This window comes from Coturnix japonica, chromosome 2 (genome assembly GCF_054131305.1).
Source record: "Coturnix japonica strain WE chromosome 2, WE-NBRP24, whole genome shotgun sequence".
Taxonomy (NCBI): Eukaryota; Metazoa; Chordata; class Aves; order Galliformes; family Phasianidae; genus Coturnix; species Coturnix japonica.
Window position 1 is genome coordinate 59,057,835 of NC_140664.1, and position 26,010 is coordinate 59,083,844.

General features: G+C 39.5%; 1 protein-coding gene across 27 annotated transcripts; it reads right to left on the minus strand.

Moving 5' to 3' along the window:
- Nucleotides 1-228: 228 nt before the first annotated feature.
- On the minus strand, nucleotides 229-25,197 carry BLVRA (biliverdin reductase A). Of its 27 annotated transcripts, none has more exons than XM_085539891.1 (10): nucleotides 24,433-24,535; nucleotides 17,425-17,683; nucleotides 16,932-16,984; nucleotides 14,105-14,209; nucleotides 12,078-12,205; nucleotides 9,809-9,928; nucleotides 8,854-8,951; nucleotides 7,350-7,457; nucleotides 6,501-6,672; nucleotides 229-1,217 (listed from the first exon to the last, which is right to left on the minus strand). In XM_085539891.1, exons 4-10 carry the CDS (start codon nucleotides 14,141-14,143, stop codon nucleotides 944-946), a joined length of 939 nt encoding a protein of 312 aa, XP_085396017.1. In that variant the 5' UTR covers nucleotides 14,144-14,209; nucleotides 16,932-16,984; nucleotides 17,425-17,683; nucleotides 24,433-24,535; the 3' UTR covers nucleotides 229-943. The 27 variants fall into 27 exon arrangements, with proteins under 27 accessions (XP_085396017.1, XP_085396018.1, XP_085396023.1 ...); XM_085539892.1 differs by having other exon boundaries at nucleotides 16,932-17,017; XM_085539897.1 differs by having other exon boundaries at nucleotides 12,078-12,209; nucleotides 16,932-17,017.
- Between the last annotated feature and the right edge of the window lie 813 nt (nucleotides 25,198-26,010).

Here is a 26,010-nt window from a genome sequence, read left to right on the forward strand (position 1 = left end):
TTTTATCACTATTTCTAATGAATTTTACAGTTTCCAGGAGAACACTAGTTACTTTTTTCTTAACATCAGGACATACATTATTTTTAGGTGAGAATCGTTCACATGCTGAATCAGAATACAGAACACAAATGAAGGACAGTAACACAGTACCCCCAATACAAACACACACACAAAAGAGAGAGACAGAAAAAAAGAAAAAAAAAAAAAAGAAAAAGGAAAGTAATCAGGTGATGTATTAATTCAATATATTGTTTCAATCTCTGCAGGAAAAACACTTCTGTGTTGGCACAGGACACCAGACAAGTAGAATTAACTTAACATGTCACCTGTCAGAAACAAAACATTTCTATTCTGGTTTGATACCATTATAGATTCTATTTGAAGGTAGATGATTTCCAGTGTGAAACACAAAACAAAACAGGCACAATTTCTAATAAGAGCAAACACATAAAGCAGTTCAGAGTACCCAGAAGAAAAAAGTTGGGACTGAGGTGGTACAGCTTTTGCAGATCAAGCAGAAAGGTTGAAAACTCATTTAGAAATTTGTTCTAGATAATCCTATAGGTCTCATTTTCAGATATATCTAAATAGAAGAGAAAGAATACTCAAGAAAGAAAATCATGTTATGTATTTCCAGTCCTCCATGATCTGATCTCAGGAACATTACCAACTGAACTGCTTGGAAGCAACCACAAGAAACCTTGTTGCTGCTAGGTTCCTGTCTGCCTGAAAGGACAGCAACGCATCAGAGCAGAGTAACGCTGCTTTGTTCCAGCAAACATCAGAAGGCATGGGGCATACCCCAGGTTCTCCATGTCACACAGAGAGCCTAGGAGTCACATTCAGTCAAAGAGATTGTAATAAAGCCGAAACAGCAAATGCCTGATGGCAACACTGAGCTCTAGACCTACAGCTTCCCAGTCTGCCTCTTGGAAGAGCACCCTCAAGAACAGATTTTCTCTGGCTGTTCACACTGCTGTTGAATCATCCCAGCAAGGTCAAGACACCGCAAAATTCGCCATTTCTCAGCAGCCAGCTCCTCTTTGGATACCTGTCCCAGCAGTTTTTTGGCAAAGAGGTTCTGATCCTGCATGAAAAGGCCCACAGCAGACCTTGGGGCTTGAGGGAGGTTCTCCATGCAACCACTGGTGAAACAGAAATTGATTTTCTTTTCACGTCTCATCCCTGGTCCTCTTTCTTCAATCCAAGTCAGAGGCCTATTATGGAGAAACAGTGGAACAAGAGATTATTTATGAAGAAATTGAATCAACAGTTCTGCTTTAATCATGTTTTGCAGTATTTACAGAAAATACCCTAGTAAATGTACCTTTTTTAAATTTCAGTCACTGCATGTTAATTTAAGATGTTTTGATTAACAAGCCTTTTGGCCAGTTACAGAGCTGAACACTATGTTATAGCCTTAACTCTGCCACTGCTTTCAGCACACTACCTAAATTCTCTCCAGCTTCATTTTCTCTGTGCACAATGAACATGTTTAGCCATCTTGAGAGGTATAGAGAAGTTTAATCTATTCATTCAATTTGGATGAAAAGTGCAGTTAAACATCCAAATACTTTGTGAGTGATTTAATCACAGCTAAACTTGCTAGGCCCTCAATATATAGTCATTCCCCTAGCAAGAATAAACTGTCAGTAAGATACATAATCATGACCCACGTGCAAGCACCTTAAGGGAAGTTCTCCAGTTGTCCGGGACAAGTGATTGCCCAGAGAACTGCACCCTTTAGAATTATCTGGACAGCACCAGACAGCAAGGTGTCTCATGTAGATACATCTGTACTTTCTTTGAACATTTTTCGGACTTTTCAAATACAATGATAGCACTCAGTCAGTCCTCGATACTATGCCAGAATATGTCAATTTGGCCTGCTTCAACTATGTAGACTCTTAGACGGTTCTCTTAAGTCATGATAGTCACAGGTTCCTAGGCAAGCAGTGGTGTGCTGGCTATCAACAGCGTTACTTCACAGGTCCTCATACTTACCTTCCCAACTTCCAGCTCAGTTGATGACAGAGAAAGCATGGAAGTACTGTGTTGCTGCAGAGGTTTATCAGATTCCTTGGCCTTACATGGCAAACACTTGCAGAAGGTTTGAGGAATGGTCATCAACATGAGCTACTTACAATCCTCTTTTCCAGTTCTTTTTTCATCTACATAAATCATACTGTTACTTTCTGCAGCTCATTCATCAGTACTCATTACTGCCTCTGATTAGAAGGTGCACACTGTTTTTCTCACATGGTTTTTCATGGCTCTTCCACAGTCCTTTATGGCCTACTTCAGTCTGCCGCTCACAAATTATGAGAGCATCCATGGGTGGAGGAATTAATTCTGTCCTCAAGCACTACTCATTAAATCTTAAATACCATTAGATCAGGAAGTCCTTGTCAGTCTACCCTGAAAACATTCTGCAAAACACTTAGCTTAATGGTTCTGCACCTCTCATCTTCCATACTTTAGGAGATAATTTCTACATTCATATCATTGTAACAATTACTTTTTGCTCACCAATATTTCCACACACACCCTAGAAATTAAACATGCCAGAAGAAATGAATCAAACAGATTTAAACTACTGTAGGGAAAGAGAAAAAAAAGGATCCAAAACACAGTCAGCAAAAAAATGCATACAGGAAAATCCCCACAGGACTAATAAATGCGAATCTCTTGTTGTTCAGGAAGTCCTAAGGCTGCAGGCCACAAGGGGGCCTGAGGGCTGCATCAGTCTGTGGTTTTTATGTTCTCATTCCCTTTCCCTGAGACATCTCCTGCTGACCACAGTCAGAGGCAGGCCGCTGAGGTGGCTGGTTTTCTCTGACCTAATAGAACTGTTTTTTTTAATTATGACAGCAAATAACCACGAAAGGTTTAGATCACTGTTGTCTGAAGCTGCTTTATCTCAGGTAGACTGGTGTGAAGAAACTATTAGGTAGATACAGCCAAAGGCCTCTACCACATAACACTGGGGAGTACATGAGATGATCCAAAACAGGCAATATTAGTATGGGGTCACATCACTGGGGTGATCTATAGCAGATGCAGATTAACGGTCACATTCAAATTTATGCCATCTGGAAGCACAATTGCATAAGTCAGGCAAATTTAAAAAAAGACAGAAATGGCTGATTTAGATCAGTGAGCAGGAAATGTTAGTTATGTTAGTTTTACTGATAGATTTATCCTCTTTTGTGGTTGGGTTTTTGGTTATTTTCCTAAAGAGAGAGATGTTTCACTTGATTGCTAACTAAAACATGTTAATTTTTAGCTAACAACTTCTACATTAAAATTTGTCCTTTTTTATCACTACAAAGGCACATATGCTGCAACTCTGCATACTGTTTAAGCAGTTATGTTGCTTAAGTACCAGGTTTGCATTTCACATCAGAAAATTATTTTTTAATAGGGCTGAAAAAAAAAAAAAAAAAAGCCAAACTGATTTATAGAGTCGTTTTATCTTTCCAGATTTTACACCATCACAGCTCTCACAACTACATTTTATTCAGATTAGAAGATACTTCATCTTTTCTGACTGTCTGTTGTCTCAGATGATATGTAACCATGTTGCTTGGACTGTGCTAGCTGAAAAACCAAAATGAAGAAAATGCTCTTTGTACCTGCAAAATAATTAACCTGGTTTCATTACTAAAAGCATTCTGGGTCTACTCAACATTTCATGCAACAATTGACACAGAAAAGCACGCTTTACATGTTTTCTGGATATTTAGTTATTTTTTAGACTTCATAAGCTTCATTCTCTATACAAACAATTTCGAACAGTTATTGTCAGAATATGTTTTCCGAAAATGTCTTCTGTTTCTTTTAAATATCCTGTTTCATGTGTTGAAAACACCAGTAGTATTTATTTACTAAGCAATCAACAAGGGCAACCTTATTAACATCAGAACATATGTTGCACAAACCATTATCTGTCCAGCTTGTACAAAAAGTCCATTTTTTGACATTAACATAATCCAGGCTCTATAATACTAGGACAGGAACTCTAGTCCCAAACCAGCTGTACTGTCAGTTGAGGTTTGTCTTTTCCTGGATTGCTCAACATTTTGTCACATAAAGGCTGTCAGCTCAACTGCCTTGGAAACACAAAACAGGAAGAGGTAATCTCTCAGATAGCTGAGCTTGGGACATTAATGCACATCTCCAAAATTTGCCTGAGACAGATTAGCAGCCAGTGCAGGCTAAGCAGAATGGACATACCATAGCCTTTGCACAAATCCCTACTCAAGCAAGAACAACACAGGCTGCTGTGCTCTGCACCTGCTGCATTCTCTAAGGCAGAAAGTGGGCTGAATTAACCTGATTTCTCAAAGTAAGTGCATATATGTCTTTCAAAGAAGAGTGTGCAGAACTTTCCCATCCCTTAGTGAGATAGAACTTGAGCATGTGAGAGCTGTAAGAACATCACCATTGCTAACGGGTCGTAACTTCACTTGGAGAGTGGGCCAAATTCCCTACTGTCACACATTTACTGACGTCAATGGGGGAAGGTCAGCAGGAAATACGGTGCAGAGACCAACAGGCATACTGGAATGCTAAGTAATTTTCCAGCCAGTGTTAAGTTATTCTGAAGCACAAAACGACTGTCACAGGCATAATGAAAACACTCATGGCAACAAAATACTTACTTACTGACTGACCCACATGCAGAGTTAGCCACGAGCTAAGAAAAGCAGGTATTTTTCAGCTGTGTTGCAAGAAAAATAATCCAGGAACAGCTCTGTACCTAATACATATCACACATGGCAGCTAAGGACTACTTACAGACAGGCCAGCCAGAGAAATTCTTAAACCATCCACTAGTTCCACCTGCTGGAACTAGCTCAAAATCTCACTCTACACTGAGTTTTGCAGACACTCTCATTACTTTCAAATTACTAAGAGGGTAAACATGGACGGTGTATGGTGTTCTGTTCTCTCGTAACTAGAGAAATTATTTCTTTTATTTAGAGAGGAAGAAAGATCACTAAGACAAGATGCTTATCCCATCATAAACTGAAACAGGCTTTGTAGGAGCTCAGCTTCAACAAAACCTGCAGTGAAACTAATGGTCCAAGTGAGCCTTGATTTTTCTCTGCCCAGATATATAGTTTTACAGGTCATTATTTTTTTAACAAAAAACTTACTCAAAATTCTTCTAGCAGTCAGCATTCATATTTGTTTTGTTGCTATTGTCTGTTTGATGGTATTTGCTGTGTTTTTAAGTTTTGGTTCTACATATGTGCAACAACAAAAAAAAGTAATTCATTATAAACAGAGGTTGGTCAGGATATTTTCCTATGTCATCATCTTTCCCCTGGTTCTCCCTAGTCTTATTTGCCTGTAAGGGCAGAACACACTTTATGGAAAAACAGGAAAATGTGAATGAAAAGAAAGGAACGAGCTGTTCTACCACCATTCCTACCTGCTAGGAAACATACAGAGATTGGTAACTTCTCTACATCTTTTAAAGTCAGACAATTCTTATGTTGCAGCTCTAGCATGCTTCAACCTTTTTCAGCTTCCTTGAAAAGGAGATTACCTCCATGCAGATGGTTTGCAATAATAAAAATGAAGAGTTTCCAGCAAAATTCAACACCATCCTGTGCACTGAGTTGGGCACTTCATTCTCAGAATGCATAGCCCATAAGATATTTAAAAATATATTTTATAGCAAGGTCACTAAAAAGTAACCTGAAAGGTTATTGTTAACATAATAAAATGGAGTATTATAAATTGTAGTATCAGAAGAGTTTTCTGCAAGGAAGTCATACAGCAATGGCTAGACAATCTAAATAATCTTTGCTGCTAGATTCTGACTCTCACAGTCTGACAGACTGGTGAAACTTAAATGAAAAAGAAACAACCCAAAACAAGATATGGAACAGACTGATGACCTATTCAGGAAAAATCAATGTCAGTACTCCAAGTTAGACATTAATCAAGAGCTGACCTCTCTATAGTGACAAAATACAGTGCTTAAAATGTGTTATTTTCTCTTAACCTTCAGCTAGTTGCACATCGCTACAACATTATAGTGCTACATGCTACGTATTATGACTACTCCAGTGGATTTTCAAATAGTTGCATATTTCCAACCTTTAAACAAGGGTTAGTGTTCAACATACATCTAGAATGTGTATTGTTAAACAAAAAATATCCTGCCTCTGAAAGCCTTTTCTGGATGCAAGAAAAAGGCTTTTCAATCTAAGGCAAAGGAAATGCATAACTGCATTGTGAACCCATTCCCACATTCAGACAGCAGGAAAGAACATTTAAAATATTCTTGTGGTCTTCCACAGACAGTGCCTGGTTGTGGCTCTTCTTTACCATGATTGCTACAGGAAATAGTCTCAGGTCTCTTTTTCTGGCAGCACTCTAAAACCAGTATTAACATATTCTGTTTCCACAAGAGAAAGGATGTAGACCTCCTACAAATGATACCCAAACAGGCTGGCTCATCTGCTACCATAAGCATTACTCACTTCTTGTCTGCAGTCTGAAAATGAACAGTCATTCTAGAATAATTCTTATCCTTCTGTTCTTCTCTGGAGGCAGAGGTAACAGTGAGGTCTCCGAAGAGGTCAATCAGCCAAGTCAGTCGGGCAATTCCACTGAAAGCTGGGAATCCTGCTTTTGTTTCATCGAGGACACTGCCTGGTGCAATAGCAACAGGAAGACTTGAGAAATGGAAAATAATGATGCGTGCTGCACAGGAAAGGCTGAAGAAACTGCAGTATTGCAGGTTTAGAAACAGAGTGTAGAAAGGCCATCAGTGGACAAACTGAGTAGCAAGTCAACAAACACGATCAACCTTGAAATGGATTTGTTGGAGTGTTATGACAGAGAATACTGCACCAAGTACATATGCAATAAGCCTTAGAGATGTGCTGAGAACCGAAGGGTATGTGTGGATTCACATGTGAATATACGATAGAGAAGAAGAAATGCATAAAAATCTCTCCCATCACTGCCAGGGCCAAACACTAGTGTGGAAGGCTAAAAGTCTCCATTGGAAAAGTGGACATGTCCTCAGAGCTCACATTGGTATTGGAATGAGGGAACTAGATGATACCAAAATACAGGAGAGATGAAGAGTCTGCCCCCTTGAAAGGCACAGGCTTGCTTTCTTCACAAGTGGTAGTAGAAAGAGAGTAAAAGTAGTGTTTTCCAGACCCTTCTGTAACTTTAAGGAAATATCAAGAGGTGATATTTGTATGTCTAGTCAATTTACAGGCAGACTGTTATATAAAAGCTCTGGTCTGGAAGGGCTGGATCCCTGTGATGCAAGCCAACAAATCTGGTTGAACTTCAATTTCCACACAACTACTGACCTGTGAAATGTAACACTCCCTTCACTAGGTTTTTCCCAACCACCTCCTTCTTTAGCTGCTTGTATTCTTCAGTCAGAAGTTCAATATGCTCCACGTGGAGGACTTTACCTGTCATTAATAAACAAATAAACAAATCAGGCCAGATTAAATAAAAACTTTCTGTATGAAACACATCTAAGCAGGAAAGGCTTCACCAGCCACGAGTAAGAGCTCACTTAAAAATGCTCTCAAGTATGGCTTGCAAAATTACTTTAGGAGGGAAAAAAAATGCAAGCCCTATGTTGAGGCATCTGTTTGGGTTTGTGATTTTCAGGAGATAACGAATGCAGAGACTACAGTAACAATAACCACTATGTTCAACAGGAACTCTGCAATGAAACCCGACACCCAATTAAAGCTGAAAAGTAAGATTTCAAAGTAAAAAATGAGTGAATTCTTGGCCTCTTTCCCCTCATGTTTCCCTGTTCTGCATTCTTCTTCCCAGAGTAGTAGGAAAGAAGATGAAGCAATAAACCATACTTCAATTGTTAGATCCAGATGGTAACAATATGATAAATAATACCCCTTCCATTGTAATTAACTGGGCTACTCTGGAAGAAAAAACAAACAAACAAAAAAGCCATCTAATACAAATTAAATCTGGCTTTCATTCAGTATCTGTTTTTCTTGTAGGTTTTCAAGAGAATCAATTTAGGCTGCTGAAAGTAGCTGCTGCTGCTTCAAGAGCAGACGTATAAATTTTGCTCAATGGAAACCCATTTTGCTAGCAACAAGGCAGCAAGTGGTGTTAGAATAAGGAAAGTGCAAAGCAGAAACCCTATACCTTCGGTACTTTAGGGCAAAAAGGATGTTTTTAAGAAGTGATAATATAAACAGGGCAGCCTATCCAAATGACTTGCACTCTGATTCTGTCCAGCATTGCTCTTTTTCTTGCAATCCAGTATATCCCCACTTACTGACCTCAGCTGAATTGCCACCTTATCAACCATGGTACTGCAGGGATGGGGTCACAAGCTTTTTGCAGTTAAAAACATCTTGATTGGGGACAAACTTTCTTTCAAACTGGGATGTCTTGCTGGACTGCAAAAGCATAAGCAGCTGTGTGTGACCAGCATGTCCCAAATCCTAGAAACTAGGGGAGCTGTTTCCAGCTTTATTTTCAGGGAAAGGACAAGGAAGTGCGTAGTCCTATGGCTGTGTTTACTAAATGCTCCACTATCACTGTGACAGAATTTCTCTTTAACAACACTACTAGTAGCAGAAGCTAAAACCTTCAGTGAGGATAAACAAACCTTACCCAGAGCTTTGACATCTGTGTATTTATCTCCCCATTGGAAATCTGAGATTCCCCACCTTAAATCTAAGATTGACATCTCTGAGACATACATACTCTGTTGCAAACTGTAATTAATAGTGGACTGCAGGGTCCTGCCTTTGAGTTTGATGCCTTTAGTGCTATTCAATAGGTAATACTGTTTGTAGCACTGAGAACAAATTCCATTACCTTTTTGCTCAGCCATCTCCCAGAGCTCATGGGAGGCCTTAGCAGACAAAGCCATGGGGTACTCAACAAGGACATGTTTCCCAGCTTCTAAAAACATTCTGAAAGGGATACAAGATCAGACTTTAAAAAGTATACTGTCACAATCATTTCTCACCGCTGTGCGACATGAGCCAGAAATGTGAGCTTGCAGCCCAGAAAGTCAACTATATTCCAGGCTGCATTAAAAGAGTGGCCAGCAGAAAGAGGGAGGTGATTGTCCCCCTCTACTAAGTTCTTGTAATGCCCCATCTGGAATACTGAGTCCAGGCCTGGGGGCCCCCAGCACAAGAAAGACTCAGAATTCCTGGAATCGGTCCAGAGGAGGGCCACTAAGATGATCTGGAAGCTAGAGCACCTCTTCTATAAAGAAAAATTGAGGGGACTGGGCTTGTTTAGCTTGGAGAAGATCCCTGGGGAGACCTCATTGTGGCCTTCCAGCTCCTGAAGGGAACATACAAACAGGAGGGGGAATGACTATTTACATGGGTTGATAGTGATAGGACAAGGGAGAATGTTTTTAAACTAAGACAGGAGATTTTAGGTTAGATATTAGGAGGAAGTTTTTCACTCAGAGGGTGACACAATGGAACAGATTGCCCAGAGAGGTTGTGGGTGCCCCATCCCTGGTAACATTCAAGGCCAGGCTGGATGTGGCTCTGGGAAGCCCTGATCTAATGGCTGGCTACCCTGCCCACAGCAGGGTGGTCCTTTCAACCCAGGCCATTCTATGATTCTATGAACCCACTACAAGGCTTATGTGGTACTTAGGGAAGTCACAGTGATGACTTCAGGTTTCTTCCCCTCCTCGGGTGTCCACATGCTCTCCTGCAACAGCTTTACATAGACACTTTATGCTCCTAAGTTAACATGGAAGGTGGAGGCAAGGGAAAACAGCAGAAAAAGCAACACAAAATACCTGATGGTTTCCTCATGGCTTCTGTTTTCTGTGCTGATAAAGGCTGCATGAATCTCTTCACTTCTTAGAGCATCTTCCAGGCTAATCTGCTTGGCCTCATTAATACTGCCAAAACTTCTCCTGTATATTTTGCATAAATACAACAAGAGCATAATCATTTCAATCCTTTCTTCCCAATTGTATGTTCTGCAGCAGCACTTAGAAACTGTTGCTATGGACCACTGAGATAAATGAAGGAAGCTTGTGATCCACGAAGGGCAAAGCACTTACAGACAGAAGCAGAACACAAAAAAGAACAAAACAAATGAGTCAGTGTATGGGTGGTGGTATCAGTACAGACACCATCCACCTGTTGAAACATATTTTTAGAAGCGTCTTAGCAAAAGAGAGGTTTTAAAAGAATAATTTGAGGGAGACCAGTGTTCCTGTGGGAGAACTACTCCCCAGCGTTGGCCTCATGGACAAAAGCACCTGAGTTGGCAAGACAATATGCAATGCAATGGACAAAACAAATGCTCAGCTGTGATGGCTCGTGACTTGCAACACATGCACCAGGCTAGCAATAAGGCGAAGGCTCCCTTGTTCAACTCACTGAGCACATCTCCACCTGAAAACAAAACATACATCCGCAGCAAAGGCCCTTCACATTAGTAAAGAATAGAGCATACAGCTTGGTTGTGTTATGGTAGATGACGAAGGGGATGAGGATAGGCCAAAATTAGGACTTGAAAAGAAAGACAGGCAATGCTTGTGCATGACTGGAATGCAAAGAGAAAGGCAGTACATATATACAAGCAAGCTGCCTGTGAACTGTGTGTTTCAACAGAATTGTTTCTCAACAGAAGTAGTGGAAATCCTATCTTTAGTATTGTTCCAGACCAGCTGTAGCAAAGGCACCAGAGAACCAGGACTGCATTTGGCAGGGAGATAAATTGGATGACCTAATGGCTCTCAAGCAGCCTGACTACATGACTTAAATATAGTTGGAAAAAATACATTCACAGTCTGAGAGCCACACATGTACCCCGTAACCATTTAAAACCTTTATGCTTATTGTTATGGAGCAGACAGTCTAGCAGGAACACTAAGAAGGAAGTATACGCATAACAGTCCCACTAAATTTCTGTTGCTCCAATCTAGCAAGAAAAATTAACAATGCTCTCTGAAAGGCAGCCTTACTGTAAGTTCCAAATTATGGGAATTTCTTTAAAGTTACAGTAGCTGTTTGAAAAAAAATGAATAAAAAGAACTTAACGATGAAATTGCATTGTGAGGAGCTTTACAATAAATAGTTTCATAAAACTGTATCTTCAATACACTTTTAAAATTTGTAAACCTTATGTTTTTTAAACATCTAGGTTTCACACATTAGCTCATTAGTATAAATATTGTATGTCTGTACATCCTGAACCTACAGTAAATTTAACCCAGACAGAACTTTATCACAGAAATTCTGTAGTGAGAAGGTCTCTTCCTTTTTATTTTTGAAGAGAATCACTTCTGCAAGGTATCTTGTCAAGGTAGCCTGTTCTTTCTTGCAAAGCTTTCTATGCTCATTTCCTAGCTGACACTCAGAATGACAGACACATTTGCAAAAATTTTCCCTTTGCAGCCAGCACCAAGAGAAATGTAAAACTTCTGATATTCACTCTGTTCCTACCAAATTACAGTCCTCCATATGAAAAAGTATGTACATCAGTGTCACGGAGTTCTCTCTAGAGCTCACTCCGGTACAGTGGGAACAAACCCGGGGGAGCAGGAACAAAAGTCCCCCCCCCCTTTTCTCTAGCGGCACTGTACGGCACGGCGCGGCGCGGCGCGGCCACGTGCGTTTAGGGAGAGGGGAAGGGAAGGGAGATTGCGATTGGGTCTAACAAAAAATGAAGGAGAAAAAAGGTGATCTGAGAACGAACGGCAGTTTAATAACCTAATAACGCTAAACAACAACAAGAGAATTTCAACAAAGAGAATACCAAGTCCCCAATCTCACCAATGGAGCTGTGGAAGGCGGGAAGCTCCGACCGCGTCGTCTCCTCGCAAGGAGCCGGGCCAGCAACCCTGTCCCTTTCCCCACTTCCCCTCCGGTGCCACTCCCCACATGCCCATTTAAGGCAGTCCACAGAAAAAAAAAACTTGTCCCCTTTACTCCCATTATTAGGCATGGTGTTCTGATGTGGAATACCAACACCAACCAAATTGCAAAACCATAACAATCAGAATAAAGAAACATTACAATATACACATTACATATTAAGAAGAAATGTCTAACCTGGATACAAATCCAAGGAGCTTCAGATGCTCTGAAGGGCTTGAAGGTATTGGATTCATCAAATCTCGAATACGTGCTAAGCCAGCAATTCCAACTCCAACCACCACAATCCCAAACATTTTGTTAACCTGACTAGAGGAATAAAGAAAAACATGGTTTTTTTCATTTAAGAGGGTAAGAAACAGCTGAGGGGGTGGGGGGGGGGGGGAGCTGGGAGGATAGATTATTCTTTAACTCTGCTTTCATAAAGCCAAACCTTACTCACATGTCATCAAGTATATAACAGAGATGTGATGCTAAAAGCTACTGAGTTCACTCAAATCCTTTTGAAAGGTGTTCAAGTGGTTCATCATATCACAGAACTTGTCTTAAGACCAGTATTTAATAGATAGCATATCGCAGCCCCACCATAAAATCCTTCCTTTCCATGAACGGATGGCAGACTTTGAAAGTGAAACATTTTTCTATTTATATGACAGCTTCCTTTCTGGAAAGAAGCCAAAAAGTTCTGCAAATCCAGCAGTTTTATATAAAGCTGGCTGACTTCCTGAGTGTATGCAATGCATCCTGCCCTGGACTGTCATATGGCCATTAACTGCACAGTAGGACAGCCAAAATACTCTAAGACAAAAAGCAAAGATCTTGTCTTTCCTGATGTAACTGCTGGCATGTCCCACACAGCCAAGATGAAACCAAGCATCTGATAACTTGGTCAAGACACTTGACATTTCCATGCATGAAGAAAGCTCTATGATCTCTTTAATGACAAGCAGGTATGTCTTAAAGATTTATATCTCCCGAGTGCATATCCCTACCACAACAGCATCATAGGGAGAATGAGCAGGGCAGTACTTTCATTGGCCAGCTCACTGGTGATGAACTATTTCTATTATGATTTGCCCTTGATCTGTTGAAACTGAAGTCAATTAGCATAACCTTTCAAACCTCAAATGAGAACTATTCATCTACCACAAAGTAATGCTTTGTAAAGTAATTTTAAAATTTATGGGAAAAAAATAGCTTTAAAACAATCCAAGTCAGCCTCTCTGCTTTTTGTTTGGTTGGTTGGTTGTTTTTTGTTGTTGTTGTTTTTGTTAATTTCATCTAACCACACCTTCCCTTCAGACCCTGCTTCTTTTCTGGTGGCCCTCCCTCCACTGTCAATCCCAGCATAGCCTTGTGCCATTTCCCTACTCATCTCTGAAAAACACATGGCTTCAGCTCCTCTACACTGTCACATCAGAATGCTCTAGGCAGCATTAATATCCACCTTTACCATGGCCATCTCTGAAGCTCTTCCTTGGACTCACTCTTGTATTCAATATACTTCTTTGCACCACAGAACACAAAACTGGACAAAGCACTGCAGTTGTAGCCATGTCCTTCCTAAAGCAATCAGGACACTGCTGACCTTTGCAAGAAAAGGACAATATGGACTGAAGTTCAGCTTGTTCAGCACCTTCTGCAAGTTCCTTTCTAGTGTTCCAGCCAGGAACTGGTGCACAGTTATTCCATCCAAGGCACAGCTCTCTACACTTGCCTTTGCTGAAATTCATAAAGTTCCTGTGCCATTTCTTCAGCACGCTCAGATCCCTCTAACAAGCAGCTCTTCTTACTGGTGTACTGATCACTCCCCAGAGTTTGATTTTACTCATAGAATGGCTGAAACTGCACTCAATCTCATCATCCAGGTAGTTAGAAATGATATTAAACACTATCAGACATGATATCAAACTTTGAGGGATGTCACTAATTGACTGTGCAAATTTGAATTGCTTGAACTTAATGTCACAGATCACAAATATTTGAGCCAGTTTTCCACACACTGTACAGCTTACATACTCAGTCCACACCTCACCAATGTGATCATAAGAACACCACAGAAGATCACACCAAAGGCTTTGCTAGAGTCAAACTTAAAACTATTCACCATTTTTTTCTTGTCAATAGCACCAGTCATGGAAGGTGACTGGACTGGCCAGGCACTGTTTGTCCAATAGTAACTGTTCACAAACATCTTCTTGTACCTTACATGCTTGCATGTCTTCCAGGAGGACTTGCTGCATTGCCTTCCCAGAGACCAGGATGAGGGTGACCAGTCTGCAGTTCCTGTGATACTCACTCTTTCCTACCATGAAGACAAGATAAATGCTTATCTTTTTGCCTCACAGTAACATCAGATGTTCAATGAGCAAAATCACTACATCACTGTACATCTCTGCTATGGGTAATGATATATTACCACAGACTGTTATCCTGTTCTGAAAACTGGGAGGTCTGAGAACAGACAGGGGTAAGCTGAGGCATAAAATGCACTAAACACTTTGAATTTTCCCTTGCCTCTGGCCCAATGGAACAGCAGACCCACATTTGGTCTTGTTGCCACAGAAGCCCTTCCTGTTGCTAGCTTAAGCGCCAGCTGAGAGAGTATCTGAAAGCTGTAGGCCTTACAGTAATACTGAAGTGATGTGCACAGTCGGGACAGGCAGCAGCCAGGAGAGGCAAAGGAGAAGAGCGACTAAGAGAAGAGACTGATCAGGTGACCTTGCCAGGAGTTATATCTCCTCTCTGACAGCAAAGCCCACTGGGGAATGTAGTTCTTCTTCTCTTCTGGACAGATACCCAGAACTGGAGCATTAACACTTTAGCTCCCAGCACACTACATACACGATGTTATGATGTGGAATACCAGTAACCTGAAATCATAAAACCATGACAGCAGAGTACTAGTGCTCTCTTGCCCTTCAAGGCAGCCTCCCATGAGATCTTGCCAAGCATGGCATGGGTCACTTTCATTAGTCCTAACTAAAGGCAGAACTTGTGGAAAAAAATAATAAAAATAAAAATAAAAATAAAAATAAAAATAAAAGCAGAAAGGAGATGATGAAAGTTGTTTGAACACTAACATGCTGGGGCAGCAGTTTGTGGTTTTGCTCTGCCTTTGCTGGAACCTTGGGATAAAACCCTTCTGCAAGAAAGAGATTATCAAGAAGGCAACACCCAGCACTCTATCACTGTTACTTCTCTTCTAGAACATGAATTGAACAGAAAATGAGAGCCAAAGATAAGTAATCTCTAAAACCTGTCAGGCCTGTTTACCATCCATCTGCATGTTTTGGAAATAAGCAACAGCACCTAGTAGTTTCAGAACTGCCCTTGAGCTGTTTATAACAGTCTTACCAATCCTTTCCAAGCATATCTCCTTTGCTAGTATCCCTTTTTCTGGCTAACACATGTCAGTCCACAACTTCCTGGTAGGTACACAGAGCCTGGTAGGTGAGTTAAAACTTCAAGGCAGCAACTCATCAGACAACAGTCTCACTCTGACTAGCCCTACTACACCTTGGAATAGCCAGAGCAGTCTTCTCTTCCTGACTTTTAAATGCAAATTGAACAATACATCTGCATGCTTTTACAGTTACAGGCAGGTTTACTTGTCCAGGCTTTCCAATTAAATTCTTTCCAGCTGGTTTCCAAAGCTTAAGTTACTTGGAGAATCAGCCCTATGAGGAAAGACTGAGAGAGCTGGGGCTCTTTAGTTTGGGGAAAAGGAAGCTGAGGGGAGACCTTATTTCTCTCTTCCAGTATCTGAAAGGTGCTTACAGTGAGAGCTGGGCAGGTCTCTTCTCTCTGGTGACAGGATGAGGGGAAAGTTGCAGCAAGGTAAGTTTAGGTTGGACGTTAGGAAACACTTCTTTACAGAAAGGGTAGTTAAACACTGGAATAGGCTCCCCAGGGAGGTGGTTGAGTCACCATCCCTGGATGTGTTTAAGAGCCATTTGGATGTGGTGCTCAGAGATATGATTTAGCAAAGCGTTGTTAGGGTACTATGGTTAGGCTGCGGTTGGACTTGATGATCTTTAAGGTCTTTTCCAACTTGAGTAGTTCTATGATTGATATAGTTAGATTGAGATCTAGCCCACAATTCACTGTGTTATCGGTGCCCAACAAACATCTTCACTAAAAAGTGAAAGTTAACAATAAACAGCAGCTTATAAATGATATATTGTCTCCAACATTAATAACTGAGCAGAGTGGAAAATGTTATTAAAATTTACTTGTTGCAACCTAACTCCACCAACTCCAGAGCCCATGGCTGCCCTGACTCACATCCCAGAAAGGCTGCACTCCACATCCTGCAACTCCGTACTGGCAGTAATAACTTTTCATAAAACTCATAAAACTGTAAGAGGTACTGTAAGAAGCTGAAGATCTGTTTTTAATACATCCCATCTTCCACCCTGTGGGAGACAGAATCAGAAGTGCTGTGAAATGCCTGTGTGAGCATGAATGACCATCTTGCCCTGTTGCTCTTCTCCACCCCTAGTGAGCACTTGTGGTTCAGATTTGGTCAAAAGAGTCATGAGAAAAAAAAAACAAAGCAAGTAACACTTTTGAGGCACAGTCCTAGAGACAGGCATACAAAAGAAACCAAGTCCTTCTTGATCTAGCTAGTTTTGTTTGAAAATCTGCCCTGGAATACTGCATTATTTCAGAAGGGGTAGGGGGAATAATGGTGATTTCTGGGGTCAGTTTCAATGGTGGTCCTTGCCTATTGTACATGCTTTGCAAGAGACAACTGATTTCTACATGTGACAGCAGATGGCCAAACTCCTTTTGAATATATCTGCACTGCTAGCACTGAAACTGGCCAGGAAGGAACTGAACTCATCTTTGGGCACCCCCAAAAAAAGCTAGGGAGAAGAAATGAAGGAATCCAGTTTTTAATTTTTTATATTAATATAATTATATATTAATTATATAATTAATATAATTATATATTAATATATTTTATTTCATAAAATATATACTAAAACCAAACATACAAATAAAACAACAACAACACAACTCTTACCATGAAATTTCCAGGAAATACTCTGGAGAGAATTAGGAGTCTTGTGAAGCTTCTGGGTGGGTAAGTAAACAATCCCACATAAGAGCTATTAGTTAACCAAAAGGCTGTAGTTGATTAGTACATGAATAAAGAAAAGAGCCACAAACAATCTCAAAAAAATATATTTTGAGCTTTAGTGTGCTGCAACAATTTTAAAAAGTGAATTTGTACATGGTTATAGAAGAAGAAAAGAATGTTTTAGCAGACAAGTGTCAATTTCTTTAAAGCCCAAATTTAGATGAGGATTCAGAAGAACAAGCTGTAGTATGGAGCTATCAGCAATTCACAAATCCTTTTTTTTATCATGGGATCAAACAATATTATAGCTTCAGTTCATGTCTTTGACGGAACACAGCCAGGAGAAAACAGGTCTGAGTAAATTCTAGCTCAAATAAAGTATATGACGCTATTGAATGATCTCCTTTTCCTCAAAATGCATTCTCCAACCCTTACCTGCTTAACACCGGTGCAGGCACTAAATTCATATGCATTCTCTGGTTTCAAGCTGAACCAAAATAAAGCCACCATGATCTCTGCACAGGTAAGCAGCTGGGGAGCCACAGGAAAGCTCAATTTCCAGGCTGTGTTCTTATTTTCTCCCAGAAGTTCTCTTGGTAAACCAAAGCAAGCAAATCAGATCCTTTTCCTGGTCATTCTTCCCAGTTCCAAAGCAAGGGAAATCTCTCTCTACTGCAAAGCATCCTTGGGCAGACTGATGATAAATGTAAGGCAGTAAGTAGGTATTACTACAACCTGCGTTCTTCTTCTTTGCTGTAGGAAACCACTACACAGATTAGGCATCTAGAAAAGGTGGGTATAACCACATTTTGCATTCAAATACCTATTTAAAACAATACAATAGAAAGTACAACATTAAAAAATTTCTTATTTCTTTTTTCTTGCTATTAAGTTCAATTGAAGTCCTAGCCCTACAAGTAATTAATTATATGCATACTTAGCCTTAATCATGACTAATCAGATTGATAAATGAGAATACTCATAGAATTACATTAGGAAATAAGAGATTTTGCTACTAACTGTAACATTAGTAGGCACAAGAACAAAGCAAATATCCAGCCACAAGTATGTTCTTTTAATATCTTTATGAACTCAACCCAAAAGATGATACCTATCTTCCTGTCACTGCATTCCAGCTTTGTGAAAGGCTGGTCTATTTTGAGAATTGCTCCTACCCACAAATAAATAAATAGATAAAAAGACAGACAGATAGATAGAGATAAATATAATATAGTTCTCCTGCTAGATACTACCTGCAGTCACCATAAAGATACTGCTTGCTGTGGCTGATGAAACCTTGTGTCCATCATAAGCATTTCAGCTCATAACACCAGGGGCCTGCCCTGTACTCTCTTCAGAGTAAAAAACATACACATTGTCAGAAGCTGCTCATAAAATTGTAGTTGGTCAGACAAATTTCCCAAATTCCCTACCCTGGAAAAATGTTTAAATTCTTGAAAATAAATTGACATTGATTGAAAGTCTGATTTATTACTAGATTAAGATAACTTTGAAAGTAGATAATGTTTAGCATAACATTGTAATCTTAAAAATAATTCATACTAGTAGCTCTGTCATTTTTATCAGTCTACCCCTCTTCAGCAGGGCCTGGAAAATGCAATCGAAGCTCTCAATTCCCATTAAATTTTGGAAAGCTATAGATGACAGCAACTGCTCTAGTGTAGGAGAAAAAAACAGCTCTTGAATTAAGAAGAATAACCTTGGTTACTCAAATTCCTGATAATTTTACAGCCCAATATTTTCATGCTATTGGCCATCACAGAACTCAAGAATTGCCACTAGCCAGCCATTAACGTTTTTTCACATGAGCAGTCAGTCTGCAATTTTATGTCTTTTAGCAGTCAAGCAGTCCTCACATTATACTGCTCTTAAGAATATCCAAAGAAACTGAAAAAATCCCCACCAGCCACTAGAGGAAGCGCTTGGTATGATGCCAATATATATTAAAATAAATAAATTAAATGAAATTAAATTTAAAAAAAAAAGTTAATTAAAGACTTATATATAAAGACTATAGGAACTCTGATAGGTACTTTTCCAAAGTGCTTCAACTTTCCAGCGTATCTTATGTAAAGTTTTAGGAAAGACAATGCTTTGTGCTTAACTGGACGCATTTCAAAAGTGAGTTCTTCATCTCCTCTTCCAGCTTATAGGTCTACCCCCTTCAAACCTTGAGATTTCTAAAATGAGAAAGGCAGTTTTATATAACAAGTGAATAACTGAATTACTCAGAAGTTTTAGATTTCCAGTACGGTCAGATAGCTTTGAGCATCTCTAGACCTGAAACTTCACATCTGCTAACCCAAAGCTTGAAGCCACTAAAAAAAAAAAAATAATTTCATACAAAACAGTCCCAACTTATAGCTGTCTGTCTACTCAGATTCACAATCACCAAGAGTCACTGTCTAGTCTCAGAGACCTAAAAACAGCCATCAGCAAAAGAGAAGATTCTGACTCAGTCCTCTCCAACTACTACCAATATTCAAAAAATATGTAGAGAGAAATGAATACATACCATGACACACACATCAGGTACCTCCGTTCATTACACAGGAGTATGTATAATGAATAGAAAACGCACTAAAATTGATAATCTGACTTGATGGTTGGGTCCGTGCAGTAACATTTGCTAAAGAAGGATACAGGGTGGATTGTGACAGTATTCTAAAGGTACTGTAGGTTCAACATACTCTGTTAAATCCTGCTGGATAGGGATTGCTGAGGCTGCTGGCAGCACCTACAAAACTCATGGCCTTCTCCAAAATCTCAGTACATCTATATACAAAATTGGTGAACTGGCTTAAAAAATGTTTTACACTTCCCAATCTACCTTCGGTGGTGTTCAATGGTGTTAGTGAAGCTAATGGCCTGCTCAGATATTTTAAAAACACAACCCAACTAAAAACAGGCAAAAAAGTCTACTAGTGTTTACCAGTAATTTATTCTAACCACTGTGGTTCAATAACTGGATAATATCTTGTCAAAGGCAGGACTGGTGCATTTGCCTAGCTTTGCAGTAACTTAAGCAAACTCCCACAAAAGTTCAGGTACCAGCAATACTAAAGTCATGATAGGCAGGCAATGTAACTTGTAAGAGAGGCAGAGAAAGAACCCAATCGTGGAAGTAAGGGATTTCCAAAATGAATACTTCTAAATGATAATTACAGATATCTTTCTCTTTCCTAGATTTTACTTAAATATATGCACTTCATTTTTCTGCAGTAATTCGTTGAAAAGATTTTCTTAGCATTAGAAAAGAGCTCCAATTTTCTCCTACATGTTGATTTCTGTAACTGCACCATTACTGTAAATGGCCACTAAGTTCTGAAAAATAGAAAGTGGCTGTACTGAACCGTTACCATCCTAAGCTATCAATGGCAGCATAAAAAATATTCTGTAGTGCACCAGCAATCCTGTTCATTACATTTTTCAGCTTTACAGCTTTAAAATAATTCAGTCTAAATGCATTCTTTCTCATTATTCTGAGGTTCTGGGTGAATGTACAAGGTAAAATTCTATTATTTAAGCCACATTATTTCAGGCTTGATTGTGGCATCTTTATAAAATTGGTTTCAGACAAATTATTTCATTATTTGGCACTATAAAATCATTGCTTTAGAAGAGAACACAGGTCAAGAGTTCATTTGCCTTCTCCATCCATATCTTATGAATCTGATCTGATGGGGACAAGAATCTCAGTCCTTTACATATCAGTATCTGTCATTAAGTCTAAATACAGATAGGGATTTATACAAATAAGTTAATCACACCCTCAACCACACACAGTTCAGCCTGAGAAAAATTAACTAATTTCTCTGAAGATAAATTTGAACAAGCTTCTGTGGTCTCAAAATTCCTCATTAAATGAGGAACTAACCCATCTTTTGTTGCTAATCTATGTCAGAACACACACTTATAAATACTAAGTGCATTCTCTCTAGAAACAGAAAGGTTCACAAGGCTTTACAGCTTTTAGCATAGGTAAATCCTTCCATGGTGCTTCAGTTGGAATGACCATGGTCTTGGCTCTTCCCCTCACAAACCATACTACTTTTCTCTTACTTAGGGATTATGGGATGATTTAATAACTCTATATTCATTGGAAGCTTTCATTTGCTCTCACTCACAGAACAAAGGCAGCAGTAAGACAATAAAGATGCTGACTACACATTTCACTAAGAAGGGAAAGTAATAAACACTGCAACATTACTCGAGCCATGAGAACAGCTTTCTTTATAAGCAAGCATAGAGCAGCCTTTAATGTATCATTCAGGATAGTTACTATAACATAGCACAAACACCTGTTGCCCAAGCCAGGGTCTTCTTAAGTAGTTTACAATGCTATACTAACAAGAAAGAGGAAAAAGAAAAAAAAAGAAAAAAAACCAACAAAAACCACAGACTTCTTTAATTCTGTTGAACTTACGTTATCAAAGGAAGTTCATTTCTATTTAACATGGTGAATTTCACTCACTTGGAATAACTGGATTAGCAAATCCATGTCATTATCTTTCCCAGACAGGTGAGTTTTATGCAATATTTTTCCAAGTAAAACAGTAATGCTGTGATTGGGTTGCAAACATTTGTGTAAAGAATGCTTGAGTTCAGTTAAATTTAAATAAATAAATATAATAATAATAATAATAATAAAAATCCAAAGCTGTTTTTGCTTACTTGAGAAGAAAAAGGTCAAAAGTATTTTTATATTTCTGTTACTACTGAGCTTCCAGATGTAAGCCCAACATATTTGCCCTACACGGATAAGAACATCGCTCAAGGCTGGCTCCTGAGGAGGTGGACAGCCCCTTGGCAACCTTTGTTCTAACAAGTTACAACAGGGCATGTAAACATTCCATGTTTTCTACCCCAGGATTAAGCTGCTAAGCACCTTATCTGTCTAACAGGTTTTCTTCTGCAAGCCCCATTCACCCCCCTCTCCATCAAGTAAGGATTCTGATGCCTTACATTATTGCTTATGTTGTCCTTTATTAAGCAAGTTCTCTTACTACAATAAGCAGTAATGGCAGTTTTCAGAAAGATTGCCTGAAAATTGAAAGATTTTTGCTGGTCCTGCATATGTTGATATAGCTACATGTCAAACAAATCAACTTCTTCCCCTGAGGAGTTATTCTCCCACTGCAAACTTTCCTGACAAATATTGAAGTCCTTGCTCATGGTTTCTCTACTTCTTTCCAACTCTGGTTTACACTTATGCCCTCTGCCTGACTACTGCAAGAGAAGCACAGACAGAACTACAATGGACAACACCATCAATGATGGAAAACATTTATTCCCTAAAGCTTCTTACAAAAAATCTGCACAGAAGTGCATGAAGCACAATATCCTTCCTATAAGCCATAGACAACTGAGATGACTTTAGACTTAACATTACAAAACAAAAACACCAATGTGCTTTTAAGTCTCTTATCTTAATTCAGATACCCAAGGGCAAGACAGGAAGTGATCTCAGTTGTAATACAAAATCTTGTCAGTTCATGTATAGACTCACCTTCACCTGTTTCAACAAGAGTGATTTCTTTTCAGTACATACAAGAGGCCCTCCTGCCATCCTGTTCTATCTTCTAGAGTTAGTTTCTGAACTTAGTGAATACTACTAGTTTGACCCTCAGTTAAAAGGATACATCTCAGAACTGAATGTGGTGGTATTCTTGTTTATTCTGGAAATACTTGGTTAGCACAAGAATTTATGAAGTATTGACAGTTTAAAACAAAACAAGAACAAACTTCAAAGACTGAGTCTCATTTTTTAGCTATAGAAAATTTGCCCTGCACTTTCCACAAGTTAAATACAAACCATACTGAATTGATTAAAACTCCACTTTCTTTCCAGAAACTAAGTTTACATGCTAAAGAAACTGAGATTGGTATTAGAATAAAGGCTTTTGACAATGTTCACATGAATTTACCAGGACAAGTCTACATTACATTAGCCCTCAAGCGTAAGGGAAGTTCCCTGATCCTACAATAGAAATCATACTAATCATTATTATTTTACCATCAGTCATGGAATGTCTAAGTTCATAACTTTAGTGAACAAGTGTTTGCTAGGTGTCTGTTTAGTTAAGCTTCAACGGAAGTCTTCTGGCACCTTGAAGGAAGGTTCATGCTATTAGTTTCCAGTGGAAACAATGATTCTCTTTGTAGTGAGGCAGTAACATAATAGTACTACCTCTCTACATAACTACATACGTTGGTGGAACAAAACCAGTGTTTTCTTAGAAAAATATTATTAGTTTATAATCATAAAATTTGTAAAGGATATTTTCTTCCAAGCTGGAAATCTCATCAGCTAGGCTGGTCTCCTTTTACTTAGCTGAATTTTGAACATTTAACTACTGCTTTTCATTTTGTGAAAATTAAACTTCAAGTTGGATTTGTATTATTGAAACAGATTTGTCTTTATTTTCCCATTATTCACATAGATGACAGAAAGATGCTCAAGCATAATCTTTTAGATTTCTGGCATGGTGTCGATTTGCACTGCATTAGCCAGAGAACTAACAGCTGAATGACTACCTTCAGCTCAGGAAAATTAATTTGGCAAACCATTTTAAGGGGCTTGATTTCACAGAATATCAATTAAGTAAACTGTTGTCCTAATTAACACTAGCTTGATTGTTTGAACAACGTCCAATAAAATAGTTCAGAATAATGCCAGGAGAGTTATATAAACGCTGAGCCTCCCTTTCTATGCATAAACAGTCATTATGCCTTTTTTTTTTTTTTTTTTTAAACAGAGATAAACGATAGCTGTGACTGAAGGATAAATGAAGAGTCAGCTTTACACACAAATTCCATACTGTATCTGAGAAAATAAGAATTGCAGCTTCCCCACCAAAAGTTTTTTGGATATATGACCCCACCACATTCCTTTCAAAAATGTAAATATTATCATCACTACACTAGGTAAACTGAAGTACATCAAGGGTTATGGGCCACTACTTCAGGAGATGTCAAACGCAGGAGATGTCAAACGCGTGCAGCAGACAGATTTTAACAGGACTTGCAGGAAGCTCAGCACTCCTTTGTGCAAGCTCAGGAAACAATCTGGGAAAAGGTTTTGAATGAACTTTTGCTGGCCACCCACGATGCTAACTGGATACTTTTCTGTCGTTTATAAAATAATTCTCTGCTTCGCTGCAGGTCAGTCATTTTTCTAAAGGGCTTTTCTGTTCTATCTGTTCCCCCTGTCCCCGACCATGGCCTGTCCCCTCGACACGGTGGGAGCCCCTGAAGCAGCTAGGAAGCCCAAGAAGTGCAGGACTCCCATAATTCTTCCCAGCAGAGAGGGGAAACGCTGGTGACAATAAATTTTCAGAAAGGCAGAGTGGATTCACAAAACAAAAACGGTGCTTCCAAACCTTAATTGCTGTTAGAAGATTTTAAGTAATAGTCACTAACCTCTTAAATTCGCAAAGGAGAAATGTGATCTTGTTTAATTCTCCTTCACTCCCTGCAGCTCCTTCTTACACAACGCTCTGCAGATCCAGCATATCAATGCACTGCTCGCCCTGCTGCTATCATCGCAGCAACACCCCCTTGGCCGGGAGTCCAATAAGGACATCGTAGGGGCGGGCTATGGCCAGAAGCAGCTACAGCCGCAATAAGGTAGGCACCGGCATTGAGGCTTCGAGCTATCACCTCACCCAGAAAACGCTGAGAAGGGTAGGAAGGGACAGATCCCCCGGGGACCTGGGAAAGATCCCAATTAAGCCAAAGTAACAGCCGTCCCAGCGAGGCACTACCCGGACCCCAGCGTGCCAAGGCTTGTTGAGGCTGGTATCCATTAGCATTTCCATCCACGGGCTTCATACTGTAGGCTGGGAGTTTCAGCAGTGCCAAGCCTCTCATAAAAAAAGCGATGACGTCTGTGCCTGGCTTTGCCCTAGCAAGCTGCATATGGAAAATTGCTGTTGGGACAGTCCAGGCATTACACAAGCGTTACACTCAGGGCTATTTCCCCCCTATCTGACAGAGACTGCTTCCTGGTCCACAAGACACCAACGCTAGCTTCAGCAATAGCTTTTCCTTAGAGAAACACTCTGCCGAGCTCTTTTACCCTCTTTACTAACCTTGCAACTTGGGCTTCTTATCTATATGCAGGAGGACTTGTGCTCAGGGCTTGAAAGATAAAAGCCTGTAAAGGTGCAGCTGTCTTCCCAGATGCCAGTAGTTCCTGCAATAAACAGGATATGAAAGGATGAAAATGTAAATCCCACAGCTCACATTATATCATGCTGATGTGGGGCATTTACAGACCATGCTAGCACCTAAAACTGTCGAAGTCAGACTAGAGATACAAATATTAAGAAACAAACAATTTGCCTCAGATGTAAAGTAAAAATAACTGGTGAAATCAGTAACAACACACTTCCACCTGAGTGTGTTCTATTTAACCTGTGTAAGAGAAACTGTTGATCACAGCCTGAACCTCTGATTAACCACATGAGGCAAGCAATGAGTCAGCTGCAGGAGCACAGGTGAAGGTAATTCAGCTGTGCTTCAGGAAGGGGTGGAGCTTGGCTCCACTTCTCCCAGATCCCATTTAAGGGCTGACCACCATTATTATTATTTCTGGAGATTGTTCCTTTGTGGAGTTCTTGTTAGTGCCTATTTTGAAGACCTTAGAGTTAATGAGTCCTTTTCCTTAGTTACCCTATGGCTATCCCTTTCCTACTATATTTGTGTTATTCCAACTATACATTATACTTGAATTATTTCAACCATACAGTACTATACTTGTGTTATTTCCACTGTACAGCCTGTATCCAGTAAAACTTAGGTCAGGCTATATTTCAGTAAGAAGAGTGTAATTTTTTATTTTTTTTTTTTCCTTCTAGGCTTAAGAATTCAGTTATGTATCTCTTAATTTTTTTTAATGCTAGATTTCTGCAGGATGGGATTGCAATGGTATGTAACATACCTTTTTCTTTTGAGATTTTCTTATTCGTTTCTTCCATGCAGTGAACTTCCTCACTA